The 19,197-nt window shown below is 49.0% G+C and overlaps 1 protein-coding gene across 8 annotated transcripts in view; it reads right to left on the reverse strand.

Annotated features, from left to right (window-relative positions):
• The window catches only part of LOC106574055 (rab GTPase-activating protein 1-like), a 157,792-nt gene that overhangs the window by 25,900 nt on the left and 112,695 nt on the right, over nucleotides 1–19,197 (reverse strand). For 4 of the 8 annotated variants that reach the window (XM_014149586.2, XM_014149589.2, XM_045697321.1 and 1 more), the window contains 2 exons: nucleotides 15,949–15,990; nucleotides 8,048–8,176 (listed from right to left, as the gene is read on the reverse strand). In XM_014149586.2, the coding sequence (XP_014005061.1) occupies nucleotides 8,048–8,176; nucleotides 15,949–15,990 (171 nt within the window). Of the gene's footprint in view, nucleotides 1–1,141; nucleotides 3,166–8,047; nucleotides 8,177–9,191; nucleotides 10,854–15,948; nucleotides 15,991–19,197 lie in introns of those variants that run through there. The other 4 variants (XM_014149587.2, XM_045697322.1, XM_014149590.2 and 1 more) reach the window with 3 other exon arrangements.

A 19,197-nucleotide genomic window follows, 5' to 3' on the forward strand; every position in this document is an offset into this window, starting at 1 on the left:
TATTGGAGGCAGTGACAGCTGGGGGCTATGTAGAGCAATGAGAACCAAAACAGACTGTCTGAGTTCTAAATGGCGCCCTATGACCTAAGTAATGTACTACTGGACAAAAGTATTACATAATATAAGGAATAGGGTTCCATTTGGGATACAGCCTAAGTATAAGCTAACCTTGAGCCACTGTTAGAATATGCCAGTGTTCATGAGGCTCAGCTCTCCAGTGATAACCAATGTACAATCACTCCTTACTAGCACGACAGCCGGCTATAACCCACAGACACACAGCAGTTAGAGATTACAGTACAATGTTATACATTGCTGTTCAATGCTAGACCCTCACAGAATGCACAGTGCCCACGTGTAAGAAAGAACACATTTTCGCTCATATAGACAAAACAAAAAGCATGTATGTCAATGTTGGGATCAATTGCAATTCAATAAATCCATTGCAATTCAATTCAGAGTGTTGAAAATGGTTCTTGATTTGAATTTCAATGCGTGATGATGACCTAATGTGAGAAGTAACCATAGAACTGAGCCCAGCTGATATGAAATGCATGTTGTGAATCTGAGACAAGCACAGTGTTCTCTACTAGACCTGACAGACTGTGTGCACAGGGGGAATATTGGCTAGCTCTGTGGCATAATGGTGCCTGCCTTACCTGGCTGAAAGCATTTGAATATTGAAATGACTGCAATTACCTAAGGATTCAAAACAGCCATTTCAGGAAAAACTGGGTCGTATTTTGACTTCGATGACCAATCTCAAACATACACACAAGCATGCATGCGCACACACTCACACAGGCATACATGCTGGGTGAAGAGTAATCCATCTTTAAATTAAACAAACTGACAGATGTTAGTATCCCGAGGTTAAGCTGACTGGAGAGGGGGAAGAGATTTCCATGAGAACACACTGACAACCACTGAACTATAACTACAATGTGAATACAAATGTATTTCAGTGTGTCAACGCACACGCTACAATCAACACCGTCTCCTACAAGACAGCAGGAAAGATAGTTCTCGCTACTGAAAAAAAAGAAAGCAGTGTTTCCTTTAGCTGTTCTCAGGCAGTAAAAGAGTGCATGAACAGTGTTGAGTTGCCAAAGTAGCCAGGACTGAGGAGGGACAGACCTACCACAGGTTTGGGAGGCTTGGAGAGGGCCACCAGGCTAGCCAGGATATCCTCCTCACAGATCTGATTGATGACGTGGGCGTCGTACGCCACCGTGATAGAGATCTCTTCCATCATCTTGGCACAGGGAAGTCAATTCCACAGGTGGGTGAAGTGGAAAGAGTAAATGGGTGGAAGAGAGGAGTGGAGAGGAAGAGAGAAGTCAACAGGTCTATCAGAGAGTCTGAGGAGTGACTGGCCTCTTTCACTGTCCCTCAAGGTACAAGCCACGCCCCTAAGGGAGGGTGTAACGGAGCGAGGGAGGGAGGAGCCCTGCAGAACAACACACCTGTTGTATTTCTCTCTCCCTCTGATGGTTGGTGTTCTCAAGCGTGTTGTGAGGAGGATAGTGTGACTTTCGTTCCCCCTCTTCCTCAGAACCACTAGGCTGGTATTCCTCCTCCTTTCTTCCTTTCCTCCATTTGTTTGTCCTCCAATCCGTGGCGTATTTCCAGCTCCTCTCGGGTTGCACTCCCAGTATTATTTTCCACTCCCTTCGGTCTAAGTAAGATGAAGTTTGGTTTAGACGCACTCGGAGATGGCTACACACACCAACACATATGCACACACTTCAACTGTGTGTTTCAGTGTGTGTGAGGAAGTGTTGGAACTGTCAGACAAACCACAATGACTCGATGTGTTAAGTGCCTCCGCAGTCTGCATACGTCACACACTGCGTGTCCTCCCCAAAAAAGTTTCAAAACGAAACAATGTGAATAAAAATTTAAAAACGACTGCAGGCACAGCGAGTCTGATGTTTCAATTCAAGGTGCCACAAAAAAAATAAACCACACAGCTGTCTGTAGCGCTGCCTGCAGCCTGACTTATCAGGACCCCACCGTGGTAAGCTTTAGCGTTAGCTTCAGTAGTTCCTGCTGAGACTCTGCCCAGTTCTCTTAGGAGATGTCCCTGGTGGGGAAAGGCACTGTATACAACATTCTCATCCTTTATTCCTTCTTCATTCTCTCAAGGGAGCAGCGTCTAAGAAACAGCAACCACTCCCTCTCTCTCTCTTCCTCTCTCTTGCTCTCTCCGTCTCCACTTCTTCTAAATGGTGAAACTGCTGAGCATGAAACGTCTCCCAGAGGGCTGTCAAAGGCAGGCAGAAGAAATCATATTAATCAATCAAATCATGCCCCTTCGGTGGACATGCCGAGTTGGTTTTAAATGGATTTAAATCCTAAATGTTCCAAGGCGTCGATAAATCTTATTTTTGTCCTGGAAATGTCTCAAAGTTTCCTCAACATTGTTCTTAGGGTGTTTAAGGGCTGTGAAATGTAAATAATTTCCCCATAATCCGGGGTGTTGATAGTCGTTGAAAGCTTAGCGTCGGTCCCCAACTAGCAGGTGCAAGTGAATTCTTGTACTCCACTAAGCTGCTTAGGAGTCAAGTTGATCCGCTTCAGACATCAATAAAGAAATGTAAGGACAATATAAATTGAGCAGGCTGGCTTATATTTCCTTCCTTGGCACTCATGAACATATGAGGTATATAAACAACTGATTCAACTCTGCACTTGTCCATGGGGAAGTATAGTTCCATTGACAGGGTATGATGGTTGTAGTCGCCAGTAGACACTGCTTCATTCCTTCTAACGACACCAAGTTCTGTGACGAGAGTATCTCTCGGACTCACTCCGTGAGATTTGTCTCCTGAGAGAAGAGAACACGCATGCACACACATCTTCCACAAAAAGATGTGAAAAAAGGGTTTAAAAAGGACAAGATGCAAAAATAGAGTGGCTAATTGTGGAGACTAGGCTCTTCTCTGTCAAAACACCTCAGGCATAATGTCACTTCAGAGGACATTGAAGAGAGAATTGAAATCCCAAGATGAGAGAGCTGCTGCTGCTGTTGCCCAATCAGGCAATTCATGAGTGGTGGGGTCCTGTGACACACACACGGTTGTGCCATTCTGGTGTGTTTGTGTGTCTTCTGGGAGGTCAATGGGGGTCGACGTGCTGACGCTGCTTCTTGTATGGTCCTCCCTTGAGTGAGTGAGGAAGGGAGAGAGTGGTTGATAACAGTTTAACAATTTCTCCTTACACTAGGTCAGAGTCAAGGCAGCCCCAGAGCATCAAAGTCCCTCGCACTACACAGCAGTTCCTAGGCCAGTCAGCCAGATATTCAGAAGGTTGCTATTACACGTTAAGCTCCCAAGAGACTCGATGGCCACCACAATCACCGTCAATACCTTATTTTAGCCGCCAGTCGATTTGATTTCCTCCGAGTGGTTAAAGCTAAACAAACAGCCATGCAGGCTCAGAGTACAGGCTGGTTCCATCTGTCTCTTCAGTCACTATGCAGAGTTTGTCTCCACCCAAAGGTCATTCTCTCTCTCAATTTAAGGGCTTTATTGGCATGGGAAACATATGTCAACATTGTCAAAGCAAGTGAACTAGATAATAAACAAAAGTGAACAATAAAAATGTACAGTAAACATTAGACTCACAGAAGTTCCAAAATAATAAAGACATTTCAAATGTCATTATGTGCAAATAGTTAATTACAAAAGGGAAAATAAATAAACAAATATGGGTTGTATTTACAATGGTGTTTGTTCTTCACTGGTTGCCCTTTTCTTGTGGCAACAGGTCACAGATCTTGCTGCTGTGATGGCACACTGTGGTATTTCACCCAGTAGATATGTGAGTTTATCAAAATTGGGTTAGTTTTCGAATTCTTTGTGGGTCTGTGTAATCTGAGGGAAATATGTGTCTCTAATATGGTCATACATTTGGCCGGAGGTTAGGAAGTGCAGCTCAGTTTCCACCTCATTTTGTGGGCAGTGTGCACATAGCCTGTCTTATCATGAGAGCCAGGTCTGCCTACGGCGGCCTTTCTCAATAGCAAGGCTATGCTCACGGTCTCTCTCTCTCTCTCTCTCCCCCAGATAAAGTGTCTCTCTCTCTCTCCCAGATAAAGTGTGTCTCTCTCGACACTGGAGTAGATCCAGAATGTACAGCTGCTAGTAGAAAAAGACAGAAGTTTTCCTCCATTTCCTTGTCATATTGCTGCTGACTCACTGTGTGGCAGGCAGTCCATGAATGCACCTGTTCAGCTCACCTTGTCCACTGAAGTCAATGCAAGGCCTGCCTACCTGCTCTAGCATGCTCTCTCCTCTCTCTCGCGGTCCTAAAGCCTGCCTCTCTCAGTCCATCCTCTATCTGACAATGTGTAAACTTCAGTGTAAACAGCAAATACATTTCTCAGAGCAAAATGACTCAGAAGATCGCACACTGGCATATAACACCACAGTACTGCAAGTGCAGTGTGTGTGTTTGCATGCACGGCACAATTGTTTTACATCATGTCAGTACGTGACAAGGTGAAGTAATATTACTCAAACATTTAGCAGATAATTTTCTTCCAGAAGCTTTTAGAGACAAGCTTGTACGAGGCAATAATTACATAATAACGTATGCAGAGTGTCTACACTCAGGATATCCTGTCATTAGACATACACAGGGGAGAGGTGGAGGGAGAGAGAGATGCATACAGAGAGCAGGGATGGGTGCGGAAGGAGAGAATTTTCTCTTCCATCACGCTCTTCCTCCTTCCTGTAAAACTAGAAGGGCCACCGAGACACAGTTACAAAGCAAGCTAAACACACACACAAACATAAGAGCACACACACACACAAACATAAGAGCACACACACACACAAACATACGAGCACACAAACATACAAACCTACGAGCACACACACACACACAAACACACGAGCACACACACACACAAATCTACGAGTACACACACAAACACACGAGCACACACCCACACACAAACAAACGAGCACACACACACACAAACGAGCACACACACACGAGCACACACACACACATATATATACGAGCACACACACACACACACACACACGAGCACACACACACACACACACACACACACACACGAGCACACACACACACACACACACAGACGAGCACACACACACACACACACACACACGAGCACACACACACATACGAGCACACGAGCACACACACATATACGAGCACACACACACACGAGTACACACGCACGAGCACACACACACAAACGAGCGCACACACACACACACACACACACACACACTAACACAAACGAGCGCACGCACGAGCACACACAAACATACAAACACACACAAACATACGAGCACACACACACACACACGAGCGCACACACACACACGAGCGCACACACACACACACGAGCGCACACACACGAGCACACACCCACACACGAGCACACACACACTCACACACGAGCAGACACACACACACACACACACGACAACACAACATACGACAACACAACATACGAGCACACACACGAGCACACACACACACACACACGAGCACACACACACACGAGCACACACACACACGAGCACACACACGAGCACACACACACACACGAGCACACACACACACACGAGCACACACACACACACGAGCACACACACACACACGACAACACAACATACGAGCACACAACATACGAGCACACACACACAGAGACGGGAGCTGCTCCGCTGCCATCAGTGTGTGTGTGTGTGTGTGTGTGTGTGTGTGTGTGTGTGTGTGTGTGCGCGCACGCAGGCAGCCTTAGGCCACTTCTTCTGACCTCAGCACATTCCCCAAATACCTCAGCTCATTATATTCTCCATGTGGGAGGAGGTAGGAGGAACAGTGAACATCTATAACCACACACTGACGGGCTGCGGATGTGGTGTGCCATTCCACAGGAAATACAGTTGAAGTCGGAAGTTTACATACCCTTAGGTTGGAGTTATTAAAACAAGTCTTTCAACCCCTCCACAAATTTCTTGTCAACAAACTATAGTTTTGGCAAGTCGGTTAGGACATCTACTTTGCGCATGACACAAATAATTTTTCCAACAATTGTTAACAGATTATTTCACTGTATCACAATTCCAGTGGGTCAGAAGTTTACATAGACTAAGTTAACTGTGCCTTTAAACAGCTTGGAAAATTCCAGAAAATGATGTCATGGCTTTAGAAGCTTCTGATAGGCTAATTGACATTATTTGAGTCAATTGGAGTTGTACCTGTGGATGTATTTCAAGGCCTACCTTCAAACTCAGTGCCTCTTTGCTTGACATCATGGGAAAATCAAAAGAAATCAGCCAAGACCTTTTTGTAAACCTCCACAAGTGTGGTTCATCCTTGGGAGCAATTTCCAAATGCCCGAAGGTACCACGTTCATCTGTACAAACAATAGTACGCAAGTATAAACACCATGGGACCACGCAGTCATCATACCGCTCAGGAAGGAGACGCGATCTGTATCCTAGAGATGAACGTACTTTGGTGCGAAAAGTGCAAATCAATCCCAGAACAACAGCAAAGGACCTTGTGAAGATGCTGGAGGAAACGGGTACAGAAGTATCTATATCCATAGTAAAACGAGTCCTATATCGATATAACCTGAAAGGCCGCTCAGCAAGGAAGAAGCCACTGCTCCAAAACCGCCATAAAAAAAGCCAGACTACGGTTTGCAACTGCACATGGGGACAAAGATCGTACTTTTTGGAGAAATGTCCTCTGGTCTGATGAAACAAAAATAGAACTGTTTGGCCATAATGACCATCGTTATGTTTGGAGGAAAAAGGGGGAGGCTTGCAAGCCGAAGAACCCCATCCCAGCCGTTAAGCACGGGGGTGGCAGCATCATGTTGTGGGGGTGCTTTGCTGCAAGAGGGACTGGTGCACTTCAAAAAATAAATGGCATCATGAGGAAGGGAAATTATGTGGATATATTGAAGCAACATCTCAAGACATCAGTCAGGAAGTTAAAGCTTGGTCGCAAACGGGTCTTCCAAATGGACAATGACCCCAAGCATACTTCCAAAGTTATGGCAAAATGACTTAAGGACAACAAAGTCAAGGTATTGGAGTGGCCATCACAAAGCCCTGACCTCATTCCCATAGAAAATTTGTGGGCAGAACTGAAAAAGCGTGTACGAGCAAGGAGGCCTACAAACCTGACTCAGTTACACCAGCTCTGTCAGGAGGAATGGGCCAAAATTCACCCAACTTATTGTGGGAAGCTTGTGGAAGGCTACCCACAACGTTTGACCCAAGTTAAACAATTTAAAGGCAATGCTACCAAATACCAATTGAGCGTATATAAACTTCTGACCCACAGGGAATATGATACAGTGAATTATAAATGAAATAATCTGTCTGTAAACAATTGTTGGAAAAAGCTGAAATAAATCACTCTCTCTACTATTATTCTGACATTTCACATTATTAAAATAAAGTGGTGATCCTAACTGACCTAAGACAGGGAATTTTTACTACGATTAAAATGTCAGGAATTGTGAAAAACTGAGTTTAAATGTATTTGGCTAAGGTATATGTAAACTTCCGACTTCAACTGTATGTTAACAAAGAAATATCAAGTTGTCACGTGCACTAGTACAGTGAAATGACTTTCCTGCTTGCTCTTTCGCAACAATATCAGTAGAACTAAAAAATAAAGTAAAGTAGAACAAAAACACATGACAAATACTTGACTTTTTAAAAAGTGTTATAATACTACTGATAAGACGAACGCGGGAAAGTAAGTAAGCTAAATACAGGGTCAGTGCCAATACCATATTTACAGTACAATGTGCAGGGACACTGGAGTGGTAAGGGTAAATATCCTCATAACCTGTTAGATAGACTATGGCAAACCTGGCTTAGAAGTCATGTAGGCAATTCAACTAGACTGACACTTTCACATCTCTGAAAATAAAACTGGACTTCGCCCAGTCGGAGGCATAAGCTCCCTTTTGGACCAGTGGTCAGTGCAGTGTGTAAAACAGGGGGAACAGAAAACAGAGAATAATGGTTCTTACCTTGATGTTACAGGCCTGTTCCATGAGCCTGCGGGCGTTCTCTGCAGCCCTGTAGCGTTTGGGCAGCTGGACCCGGAAGAACTTCAGAGCCCCCTCAAAGTCAGTCTGAAGCAGGTCCTCCTTGGACGTCTGAGGAGAAAGAAGACAAGCTCAGCCAATAGACTAGAATACGACAGAGACAGAAGTCTGAAAACATGACACTATAACTGCCAACTTTGTAGAGTAAAGTTGGAAAGATGATAGTACTCAACTGTAATGGGAAATGATTTGATTACTTATTTTCCAGTATTTTATTTACTGGTGATATGGATTTATATGTAATAAACATGATCAGACAGATGCTTTCCCTTGAGGGAAGGGAAACAGGAGTTAACCATGTATGTTTAATTAACATATTTAATACAAGTAGTTTTAGTTTAGTGAACAGATTGTTGGAGACTAAGCAGTAATACTTTACATTTGACCTGTTTAACTGCCAGCATCTAATGTCTACTAGTGTTGAATGTTATGGTTACAGTTTGACCACCAGAGTCGAGGGCACACTGATAATGTATCTGTGCCACCCTGATTCTGTAGCAGCCAACGTTGTGACTTCCTACAAGCCTCGTGTTGGTGTTTACAGTACTGTCAGTGCTGTGTGATTAACAGAGGGCCTTCTCCAAGAGGCCCGTTAAACAGTTTCTCTGCTTCTGTTCTGACATTGTCTCCATGTTGCAACTTGCAATAAAGCAGATTTATTTCCGATTGATTTGACGTCTGCTCACCTTTTGGTTCACCTGGAATTCCCTTTACATTAACCATGAGTAATACTATTTTGATCCTAGATATCTGGTAGTGTCACTTCAAGTGAGACGGGTGGTTAAAACGGTTTGAGGACCTTGTTAATAGGGCTGAACGTAACAGCACCACACAATGGCATAATGATGCATCTTCATAATGATGATTCACACAAAACACTAAATTAACAGCCAAAGCTATTGAACAATTCAACAATATAGCTACATTACAAAAGTATGTTGTTGGACAACAGTGGCCCTCGCAGGGTAAGATTGCCCATCCCTGGCCTAACGCATATCCTGTCCCAGCCCCAGTCCCTATCTCAGTCCCTGCCCCAACCCCAGTCCCTATCCAGTCCATCTCTCACCGCAAGTAGTTTGGGGACGAAGAGGCGGTGGCCCATCCCCAGGAGCCCCATCACCTTACAGACAGAGTCTGTCTCCCCAGCTTTCTCCTCCGCTGAACCCCCTTCCTCTGCCCCCCAGCTGCCCATCCGCAGTGCCGCTGGTAGCTGGGTGGGCATTGCAGTGATCGGGGGTGATGGTTGGGTGGAGGGGGAAAGGGAGGGAGAGAAGGACGGAGAGGCGAGAGGCTCCAGCTCTGGGGCCAGGGTGGCCAGGGTGCAGGGCGTGCAGCGTGCAGTCCCAGCTATGTCCAAGCTAAGTCCGCGTCAATATCGGTCAATCCGACCAAGACTTCAGGTCAGGGTCCAGCAGAGGTTTTCTTCTTAGGCTGTTTGGCAATTCAAGCTAGGTCTTAACGAATGGCAGCAGTGACCTTTTGGGGGAAAGAATAGGTCGATAGTTCCGCATCGGGTAGTGACACACACAACACAGTGAGGTATTGGATCAGAGCTTCTCAAGATAGACTGGCCAAGCCTGTCGTCCCCCAAAAATACAAACTCAGCAGAAATACACCACGAATAGATCCACAGGTAGAGAGGATCCAGTGGGGTTGAGGACCAGAGAATCAGTGAGTTGGTTGGGTTCATTCAGTAAGCTCCGTTGTCAGAGAGCCGATATAGCTCCTCGACCTGACAACACTATAGTCCCTTCATCACAACTGACCAGCGCAGTCGGCATAATGTAGATACGGTGAGGCAGGAAATACAGTGCAAGGATACTCATCTGCTTTTCTCAACAACAAAAAAATCCCAAAACTTGGGGGGGGGCACGAGACAGGCACGAGGCCAGACGGTTTAAACAGATGACAGGTAATGAGTCTTCACCTTTTTATCCCCCTACCTTCTTCAAAGAGCAAAAATCTCTCTTTTCACAACCGAGACCAAGGCTTAACACGAAGGACAAAACACAGACTTCAATAATCTTCCATCTCCAGCCTAGAGGTAACGCTATAGACATATAGGTCAGGGCAGATTGAGTTTGCTTCACAAAATCTGTCCACAAACATCCCTCCCTTCCAAATGATGTAGTCCCTTCACGTCCGAAGCGGTCCTTTCTGATGTAACACACATCGGAAGCTGAGGGGAGGAAGAGACTGAAGTGATTCTGTCTATTAGCCACGCCGCCTTAGGCTGAAGCTGCTTCCATCCCAAACAGTGACGTCTTGGCGTTGTGTTGTTAACAGCTGAACGGACTTTATGAACGATGGTGACTCAGAGTCCAAGAGAGGAAACAGATGTAGTGGTGGTAGAGATCAGGGAGAGGCAGAGTAGGGAAGGCTCTGACAGGAAGCCTTAGCAGGACACACAAGCTTGAGTGTGTGTGTCTCGGTTTCTGTCAGGAAATCCTTTACTCCCATAAAGGAGCATTGAAATAGCCAAGGCCCTCAGAAGCGGAGTTTAATTAGGGAGAAACATCCACAAAGGCTTTAAAAAGGACTCCTGAATCTAATACCTCCAGCAGACCTCCATAAGGAAACACATCCAGAGTAGAAATCCTTCCAGTCAAGGTAAAGGTTTCCTTCCAGGTCCTTTGCAGGAGGGTCCTTTGCTGTGTCAGATTATGCTGGTCCAAAGCCTCGGTCAAACGGGGGAGACACAGGTTTGGGTTTGGTCTGCTAGTGGAGGCATGTGGAGAGAAACCACACCGGTTCTCCCACCTTCCTTTTCCTCCCTCTCCCTTCCCCTCTCGCCTTCAAGACCCGCCCAGCTAAAGGGTCTGCGATGCTACTGGCTAACACAGCTGCTCTGATGCAGAGGTCTGGGCTGGGGCTGGGCGGTGGGAGAGAGAGTGAGCGAGAGAGCATGTGACTGAGAGGCTGAGGCAGAGAGGTGCTAAAAGACAAGAGAAGAAGGAGAGGGGAAGGGTATGATAGAGAGGTCTGAGGGTTGATGCGCTCGCGGTAGACATCCCTGAAAAAAATGTAAGACCCCCTCCTCCTTTTCTACACCTCAGCTAATGGCTAACTACTAACAGCTAAAAGATGTTAGTGCTGCTGCCGTGCACTCCTAAACGACTATGGTAGACCGGCAGGGGCGGGTAAGTTCACAGAGGGAGAGGGAGAGAGACAGAGGGGGGAAGGGGAGAGAGACAGAGTGGGGAAGGGGAGAGAGACAGAGGGGGAAGGGGAGAGAGACAGAGGGGGAAGGGGAGAGAGACAGAGGGGGAAGGGGAGAGAGACAGAGGGGGGAAGGGGAGAGAGACAGAGGGGGGAAGGGGAGGGGGAGAGACAGAGAGATAGAGACAGAGGGATAGAGGGGAGGGGGAGAGAGACAGAGGGATAGAGGGGAGGGGGAGAGAGACAGAGGGATAGAGGGGAGGGGAGAGAGACAGAGGGATAGAGGGGAGGGGGAGAGAGACAGAGGGATAGAGGGGAGGGGAGAGAGACAGAGGGATAGAGGGGAGGGGGAGAGAGACAGAGGGATAGAGGGGAGGGGAGAGAGACAGAGGGATAGAGGGGAGGGGGAGAGAGACAGAGGGATAGAGGGGAGGGGGAGAGAGACAGAGGGATAGAGGGGAGGGGGAGAGAGACAGAGGGATAGAGGGGAGGGGGAGAGAGACAGAGGGATAGAGGGGAGGGGAGAGAGGAAGGAGGAGAGGGAGCCTCCGGGAATAATGCCGTCATGCCTGACCAATCGGACACACACACACACACACACAACCAATATATGCTTTAATAGCATGAAAGTACTATTCTGTTGTAGCTGGAGGCTTTTTAAAATCTAACAATAGACAGTAATGGGTATCATCGGCGAGGAGACCATGTGTAGAAACAAAGTACGGGTTCAAATAGAAGAGCCATCACCATAGCCCTCCCAGGAGCTGCTAGTTCACCTCACACATGGTTTCTACCCACTCTTTAATCTCGCCCTCTCCCTCTCTCTCGTTCGCCCTCTCCCTCGTTCGCTTCCTCTCTCGTTCGCCCCCTCTCTCTCTCTCGCTCACCCCCTCCCTCTCTCTCTCTCCCTCGCTCGCCACCTCTCTCTCCCTCGCTCGCCCCCTCTCTCTCTCTCCCTCGTTCGCCCCCCCCCCTCTCCCTCGTTCGCCCCCTCCCTCTCCCTCGTTCGCCCCCTCCCTCTCCCTCGTTCACTCCCCTCCCTCTCCCTCGTTCACTCCCTCCCTCCCTCGCCCTCTCCCTCGTTCGCCCTCCCTCGTTCGCCCTCCTCCCTCTCTCACCCCCCTTCTTCTCGCCCTCCCTCCCTCTCTCATTCTCTCGCTCGCCCTCCCTCTCGCCCTCCCTCTCTCGCCCCCCTTCCTCTCCCACTCTCACTCGCCCTCTCCCGCTCGCCCTCCCTCTCTCGCCCCCTCTCTCGTTCGCCCCCTCTCTCGTTCTCGCCCACCCCCTCCTCTCTCTCTCTCCCTCGCTCGCCCCTCTCTCTCTCTCCCTCGCTCGCCCCTCTCTCTCTCTCCCTCGCTCGCCCCCTCTCTCTCTCTCCCTCGCTCGCCCCTCTCTCTCTCTCCCTCGCCCCTCTCTCTCTCTCCCTCGTTCGCCCCCTCTCTCTCTCTCCCTCGTTCGCCCCCCTCTCTCTCTCTCCCTCGTTCGCCCCCCCTCTCTCTCCCTCGTTCGCCCCCTCTCTCTCTCCCTCGTTCACTCCCTCTCCCTCGTTCACTCCCTCTCCCTCGTTCACTCCCTCTCCCTCTCTCGCCCCCTCCCTCGCCCTCTCCCTCGTTCGCCCTCCCTCGTTCGCCCTCCTCCCTCTCTCACCCCCCCTTCTTCTCGCCCTCCCTCCCTCTCTCATTCTCTCGCTCGCCCTCCCTCTCGCCCCCCCTTCCTCTCCCCCTCCCGCTCGCCCTCTCCCGCTCGCCCTCCCTCTCCCGCTCGCCCTCTCCCGCTCGCCCTCCCTCTCTCGCTCGCCCCCCTCTCTCGCTCGCCCCCTCTCTCGCTCGCCCCCTCTCTCGTTCTCTCGCTCGCCCCCTCTCTCGTTCTCTCGCTCGCCCCCTCTCTCGTTCTCTCGCTCGCCCCTCTCGCTCGCCCCCTCTCTCGTTCTCTCGCTCGCCCCCCCGCTCGCCCTCTCTCTCGTTCTCCCGCTCGCCCTCTCTCTCGTTCTCCCTCTCTCGTCCTCCCTCTCTCGCCCGCCCTCTCTCGCCCGCCCTCTCTCGCCCGCCCTCTCTCTCTCTCTCGCCGCCTTCTTTCTCGCCCCTCTCTCGTTCTCTCGCTCTCCCGTTCTCTCGCTCTCCCGTTCTCTCGCTCGCCCTCTCTCTCGTTCTCCCGCTCGCCCTCTCTTTCGTCCTCCCTCTCTCGCCCTCCCTCTCGTTCGTCCCCCCTCTCTCGCCCTCCCTCTCGTTCGTCCCCCCTCTCTCGCCCTCCCTCTCTCGCCCTCCCTCTCTCGCCCGCCCTCTTTCTCGCCCCTCTCTCGCCCGCCTTCTTTCTCGCCCCTCTCTCGTTCTCTCTCTCGCCCTCTCGCTCTCCCGTTCTCTCGCTCGCCCTCTCCAGTTCTCTCGTTCGCTCTCCCGCGCTCGCTCTCGCTCCCCCTCTCTCGCTCTCCCCCTCTCCCGCTCTCCCGCTCTCTCGCTCTCCCGTTTGCTCGCCCGCTCTCCCGTTCGCTTTAGTGCAGTACCAGATACCCTCCCTGTTGCCATATATTCTTTAGTGCAGTACCAGATACCCTCCCTGTTACCATATATTCTTTAGTGCAGTATCAGATACCCTCCCTGTTACCATATATTCTTTAGTGCAGTATCAGATACCCTCCCTGTTTCCATATATTCTTTAGTGCAGTATCAGATACCCTCCCTGTTTCCATATATTCTTTAGTGCAGTACCAGATACCCTCCCTGTTTCCATATATTCTTTAGTGCAGTACCAGATACCCTCCCTGTTGCCATATATTCTTTAGTGCAGTACCAGATACCCTCCCTGTTACCATATATTCTTTAGTGCAGTACCAGATACCCTCCCTGTTTCCATATATTCTTTAGTGCAGTACCAGATACCCTCCCTGTTGCCATATATTCTTTAGTGCAGTACCAGATACCCTCCCTGTTACCATATATTCTTTAGTGCAGTACCAGATACCCTCCCTGTTTCCATATATTCTTTAGTGCAGTATCAGATACCCTCCCTGTTTCCATATATTCTTTAGTGCAGTATCAGATACCCTCCCTGTTTCCATATATTCTTTAGTGCAGTACCAGATACCCTCCCTGTTTCCATATATTCTTTAGTGCAGCACCAGATACCCTCCCTGTTTCCATATATTCTTTACCACAGCACAAGACACCAGGGACGGTTAACTCTGGAGATCCCGTCTATCTCCACTGAGTTCTCTAAATCTGCTTAATAGGTTTTTTTTGGCCTCTTATTAAAAAAATATGTGATGACAAATTCAAAAGGCTGATTTAGTACCTTTTTAATTAAGAATGTGTTTGATTTCGATGACTGTTATGCTTTTCATGTATATTGATGTCTCAGTCTCCAGTATTTATGCTGCAGTAGTTTATGTGTCGGGGGGCTAGGGTCAGTCTGTTATATCTGGAGTATTTCTCCTGTCTTATCCGGTGTCCTGTGTGAATTTAACTATGCTCCCTCTAATTTTCTCTCTTTTTCTTTCTCTCTCGGATGACCTGAGCCCTAGGACCATGCCTCAGGACTACCTGGCCTGATGACTCCTTGCTGTCCCCAGTCCACCTGGCCGTGCTGCTGCTCCAGTTTCAACTGTTCTGCCTGCGGCTATGGAACCCTGACCTGTTCACCGGACGTGCTACCTGTCCCAGACCTGCTGTTTTCAACTCTCTAGAGACAGCAGGAGCGGTAGAGATACTCTCAATGATCGGCTATGAAAAGCCAACTGACATTTACTCCTGAGGTGCTGACCTGTTGCACCCTCTACAACCACTGTGATTATTATTATTTGACCCTGCTGGTCATCTATGAACGTTTGAACATTTTGGCCATGTTCTGTTATAATCTCCACCCGGCACAGCCAGAAGAGGACTGGCCACCCCTCATAGCCTGGTTACTCTCTAGGTTTCTTCCTAGGTTTTGGCCTTTCTAGGGAGTTTTTCCTAGCCACCGTGCTTCTACACCTGCATTGCTTGCTGTTTGGGGTTTTAGGCTGGGTTTCTGTACAGCACTTTGTGACATCAGCTGAAGTAAGAAGAGCTTTATAAATACATTTGATTGATTGACTGATATGCAGGGCTCATCTGTGAAAGAGACCTTGGTCTCAGCAAGACTCCCTGTTAAAATAACGGTTAAATAAAATAAAGAAATGGGCAGCAGAGGGAGACATAGGCAAACTACTCCACTTTCTTACAACCCAGTCATCCATACTGTACTACACAGAACATCATACTCTGACAGCAGAGATGCTCTCCCATGTATTTACTAAACACTGCAGAATCCCCCACAGTGACTAAAAATATATATACATATTTTTTAAATCAGTCAAATGGTTCATAAGTAAGAGAGAGGATTGTGGTCTGTATCTTGAGTCTGGTTAAAAAGCAGTTTTCTTCAGAAAGTGTGGGATTTCGGGGTTGGGTCATCTGATTCTGGATCTGTGGTTAATGCCAACTTCTTCTACCTCAAGACCGTTGAGGTCAAAAAGCCTTTTAATATAATCTGATTCATAGCAATCAAAAAAGGCAGGTCGAAGTCTTAGGCTTCTGTGTTGAGTGTGAATCGTCCAATCCCATAACAGGATTTGTCTGTAATTGAAAAATGAAAGGAATGGTTTGGACCCTCAGTACATGAATAAAAGTAAAGGAAGCCGATCACACCTTGAGGAGGGCCAGAGCCACGTTGAAGATGACGTTCAGACCCTAGGAGAGGAGAAGAACACGGTGAAGATCACTGCTAATTATCACAGGTCTTAACCACACACACAGCTCTGTAGTTATCACCTAAACACATGTCATACAGTGGAAAGAATCAAAGTGTTTCATCTCATCAACTGTCTTCATATCCGCTGCTTTATCTTGTAAACGTAATGCCAATAAACCATGTAGGACATGTATTTTTATTTTTTTAATTGTGATGGATTGGCAAGGTGAAAACTATCTTCACTTAACTTATGAAACTGCTGTGTTGAGAGCCAAGACAAAACACAAAAAACAAATGAGATAATGATACTTCTGGTGCCGGTGCAATCAATGTATTTGTACCATACGATCTATGTAACTTCAAACATACATTCATGATTCATACTGTCAGATTTCATAGTGTCTGTATTGTCTATTCATGATTTCATATGATTTCAAAGCAAACGGTCCGTTGATGATAATAAGGACTCTACGTTCCCAAGGGAACGCTATGGAAACACGCCCACCCCTGAGGATACACCTGGACCCACAGTACTGAGTGACAACCATCTAAAAGAAAGACGGATTGAGAGAGGACAAGTGGTGTGGGCTGAGAGAGGGGGAGAAAGAGAGAGAAAGGAGAGAGAGACAGATGGAGGGAGGGAGGGAGGAGAAGAGAAACAGACCGTCCCTCTCATGGACAGGTTGGGCTCCATCATGGGCACAGTGACAGACAGATGGAGGAATGAATGACAGAGTGAGAAAATTAGAGAAATAAATAGATTAAGGAGAAAGGGAGAAGAGTGACAGAGAGAAAGACAGAGGGAGAGCGCTAGCGAGACAGAGGGACAGCACTAGCGAGACAGAGGGACAGCACTAGCGAGGGACAGCAAGAGAGAGAGGGGGAGAAGGGGAGAGAGAGGATGCTGAAGTCAGCTCCGCATGGGAACACCGACAGCCCGTTCACATGGCAACACTGGGCTAAAAATATCTTCCCAGTTCTATAAATAACCAGGAGAAGGCTTCTTTCTCTCTCTCCTCATCCCGCTCTCCCTTCCTCCGTCTATTTTTCAAAGGGCTCTAGATGGCGCTAGGATGTCAGAGGCAGACACAGAGCGAGGCACACACAGAGACAGAGAGAGAGAGAGAGACAGAGAGAGAGAGAGCGCGCGAGACACAGAGAGAGAGAAAGAGAGAGAGAGAGCGCGAGACACAGAGAGAGAGAGAAAGAGAGAGCGCGAGACACAGAGAGAGAGAGAGAGAGAGAGCGCGCGAGACACAGAGAGAGAGAGAGAGAGCGAGACACAGAGAGAGAGAGAGAGAGCGAGACACAGAGAGAGAGAGAGAGCGCGAGACACAGAGAGAGAGAGAGAGAGCGCGAGACACAGAGAGAGAGCGCGAGACAGAGAGACAGAGAGAGCGAGAGAGACAGAAAGAGAGAGAGAGACAAAGAGAGAGACAGAAAGAGAGAGAGAACGAGAGACAGAGAGAGAACGAGGGACAGAGAGAGAGAACGAGAGAGACAGACAGACAGAACGAGAGCGAGAGAGCGCGAGACAGAGAGAGAGAGCGCGAGACACAGAGAGAGAGAGCGCGAGACACAGAGAGAGAGAGAGAGAGAGAGAGAGCGCGAGACAGAGAGAGAGAGACACAGAGAGAAAGCGAGAGAGACAGAGAGAGAGCGAGAGAGACACAGAGAGAGAGCGAGAGAGACAGAAAGAGAGAGAACGAGAGAGAGAGACAGACAGACAGAGAACGAGACAGACAGAGAACGAGAGAGAGAGACAGACAGACAGAACGAGAGACAGACAGAGAGCGAGCGAGCGAGCGAGCGACAGACAGAGAGCGAGCGAGCGAGAGACAGACAGAGAGCGAGCGAGCGAGCGAGAGACAGACAGAGAGCGAGCGAGCGAGAGACAGACAGAGAGCGAGCGAGCGAGAGACAGACAGACAGACAGAGAGCGAGCGAGAGACAGACAGAGAGCGAGCGAGCGAGAGACAGACATACAGACAGCGAGCGAGAGACAGACAGACAGACAGAGAGCGAGCGAGCGACAGACAGAGAGCGAGCGAGAGACCGACAGACAGAGAGCGAGCGACAGACAGAGAGCGAGCGAGAGACAGACAGACAGAGAAGCGAGCGACAGACAGACAGAGAGCGAGCGACAGACAGACAGAGAGCGAGCGACAGACAGAGAGCGAGCGACAGACAGAGAGCGAGCGAGAGACAGAGAGCGAGCGAGAGACAGACAGAAGCGAGCGAGAGACAGACAGAGAGCGAGCGAGAGACAGACAGAGAGCGAGCGAGCGAGAGACAGAGCGAGCGAGCGAGAGACAGAGCGAGCGAGCGAGAGACAGACAGACAGAGCGAGAGACAGACAGAGAGCGAGAGACAGACAGACAGACAGAGAGCGAGCGACAGACAGAGAGCGAGCGAGAGACAGACAGACAGAGAGCGAGAGACAGACAGACAGAGAGCGAGAGACAGACAGACAGACAGAGAGCGAGCGACATACAGACAGACAGAGAGCGAGCGACAGACAGAGAGCGAGCGAGCGAGAGACAGAGAGCGAGCGAGAGACCGACAGAGAGCGAGCGAGAGACCGACAGAGAGCGAGCGAGAGACAGACAGAGAGCGAGCGAGAGACAGACAGAGAGCGAGCGAGAGACAGACAGAGAGCGAAGCGAGAGACAGACAGAGAGCGAGCGAGAGACAGACAGAGAGCGAGCGAGAGACAGACAGAGAGCGAGCGAGAGACAGACAGAGAGCGAGCGAGAGACAGACAGAGAGCGAGCGAGAGACAGACAGAGAGCGAGCGAGAGACAGACAGAGAGCGAGCGAGAGACAGACAGAGAAGCGAGCGAGAGACAGACAGAGAGCGAGCGAGAGACAGAGAGCGAGCGAGAGACAGACAGAGAGCGAGCGAGAGACAGACAGAGAAAGCGAGCGAGAGACAGACAGAGAAAGCGAGCGAGCGAGAGACAGACAGAGAGCGAGCGAGCGAGAGACAGAGAGACAGACAGACAGAGAGCGAGCGACAGACAGACAGAGAGCGAGAGACAGACAGACAGAGAGCGAGCGACAGACAGACAGACAGAGAGAGCGAGCGAGAGACAGACAGACAGAGAGCGAGCGAGAGACAGACAGACAGACAGAGAGCGAGCGAGAGACAGACAGACAGACAGAGAGCGAGCGAGAGACAGACAGACAGAGAGCGAGCGACAGAC

The sequence above is a fragment of the Salmo salar genome, chromosome ssa16 (assembly GCF_905237065.1).
Source record: "Salmo salar chromosome ssa16, Ssal_v3.1, whole genome shotgun sequence".
In the NCBI taxonomy this organism is placed as follows: Eukaryota; Metazoa; Chordata; class Actinopteri; order Salmoniformes; family Salmonidae; genus Salmo; species Salmo salar.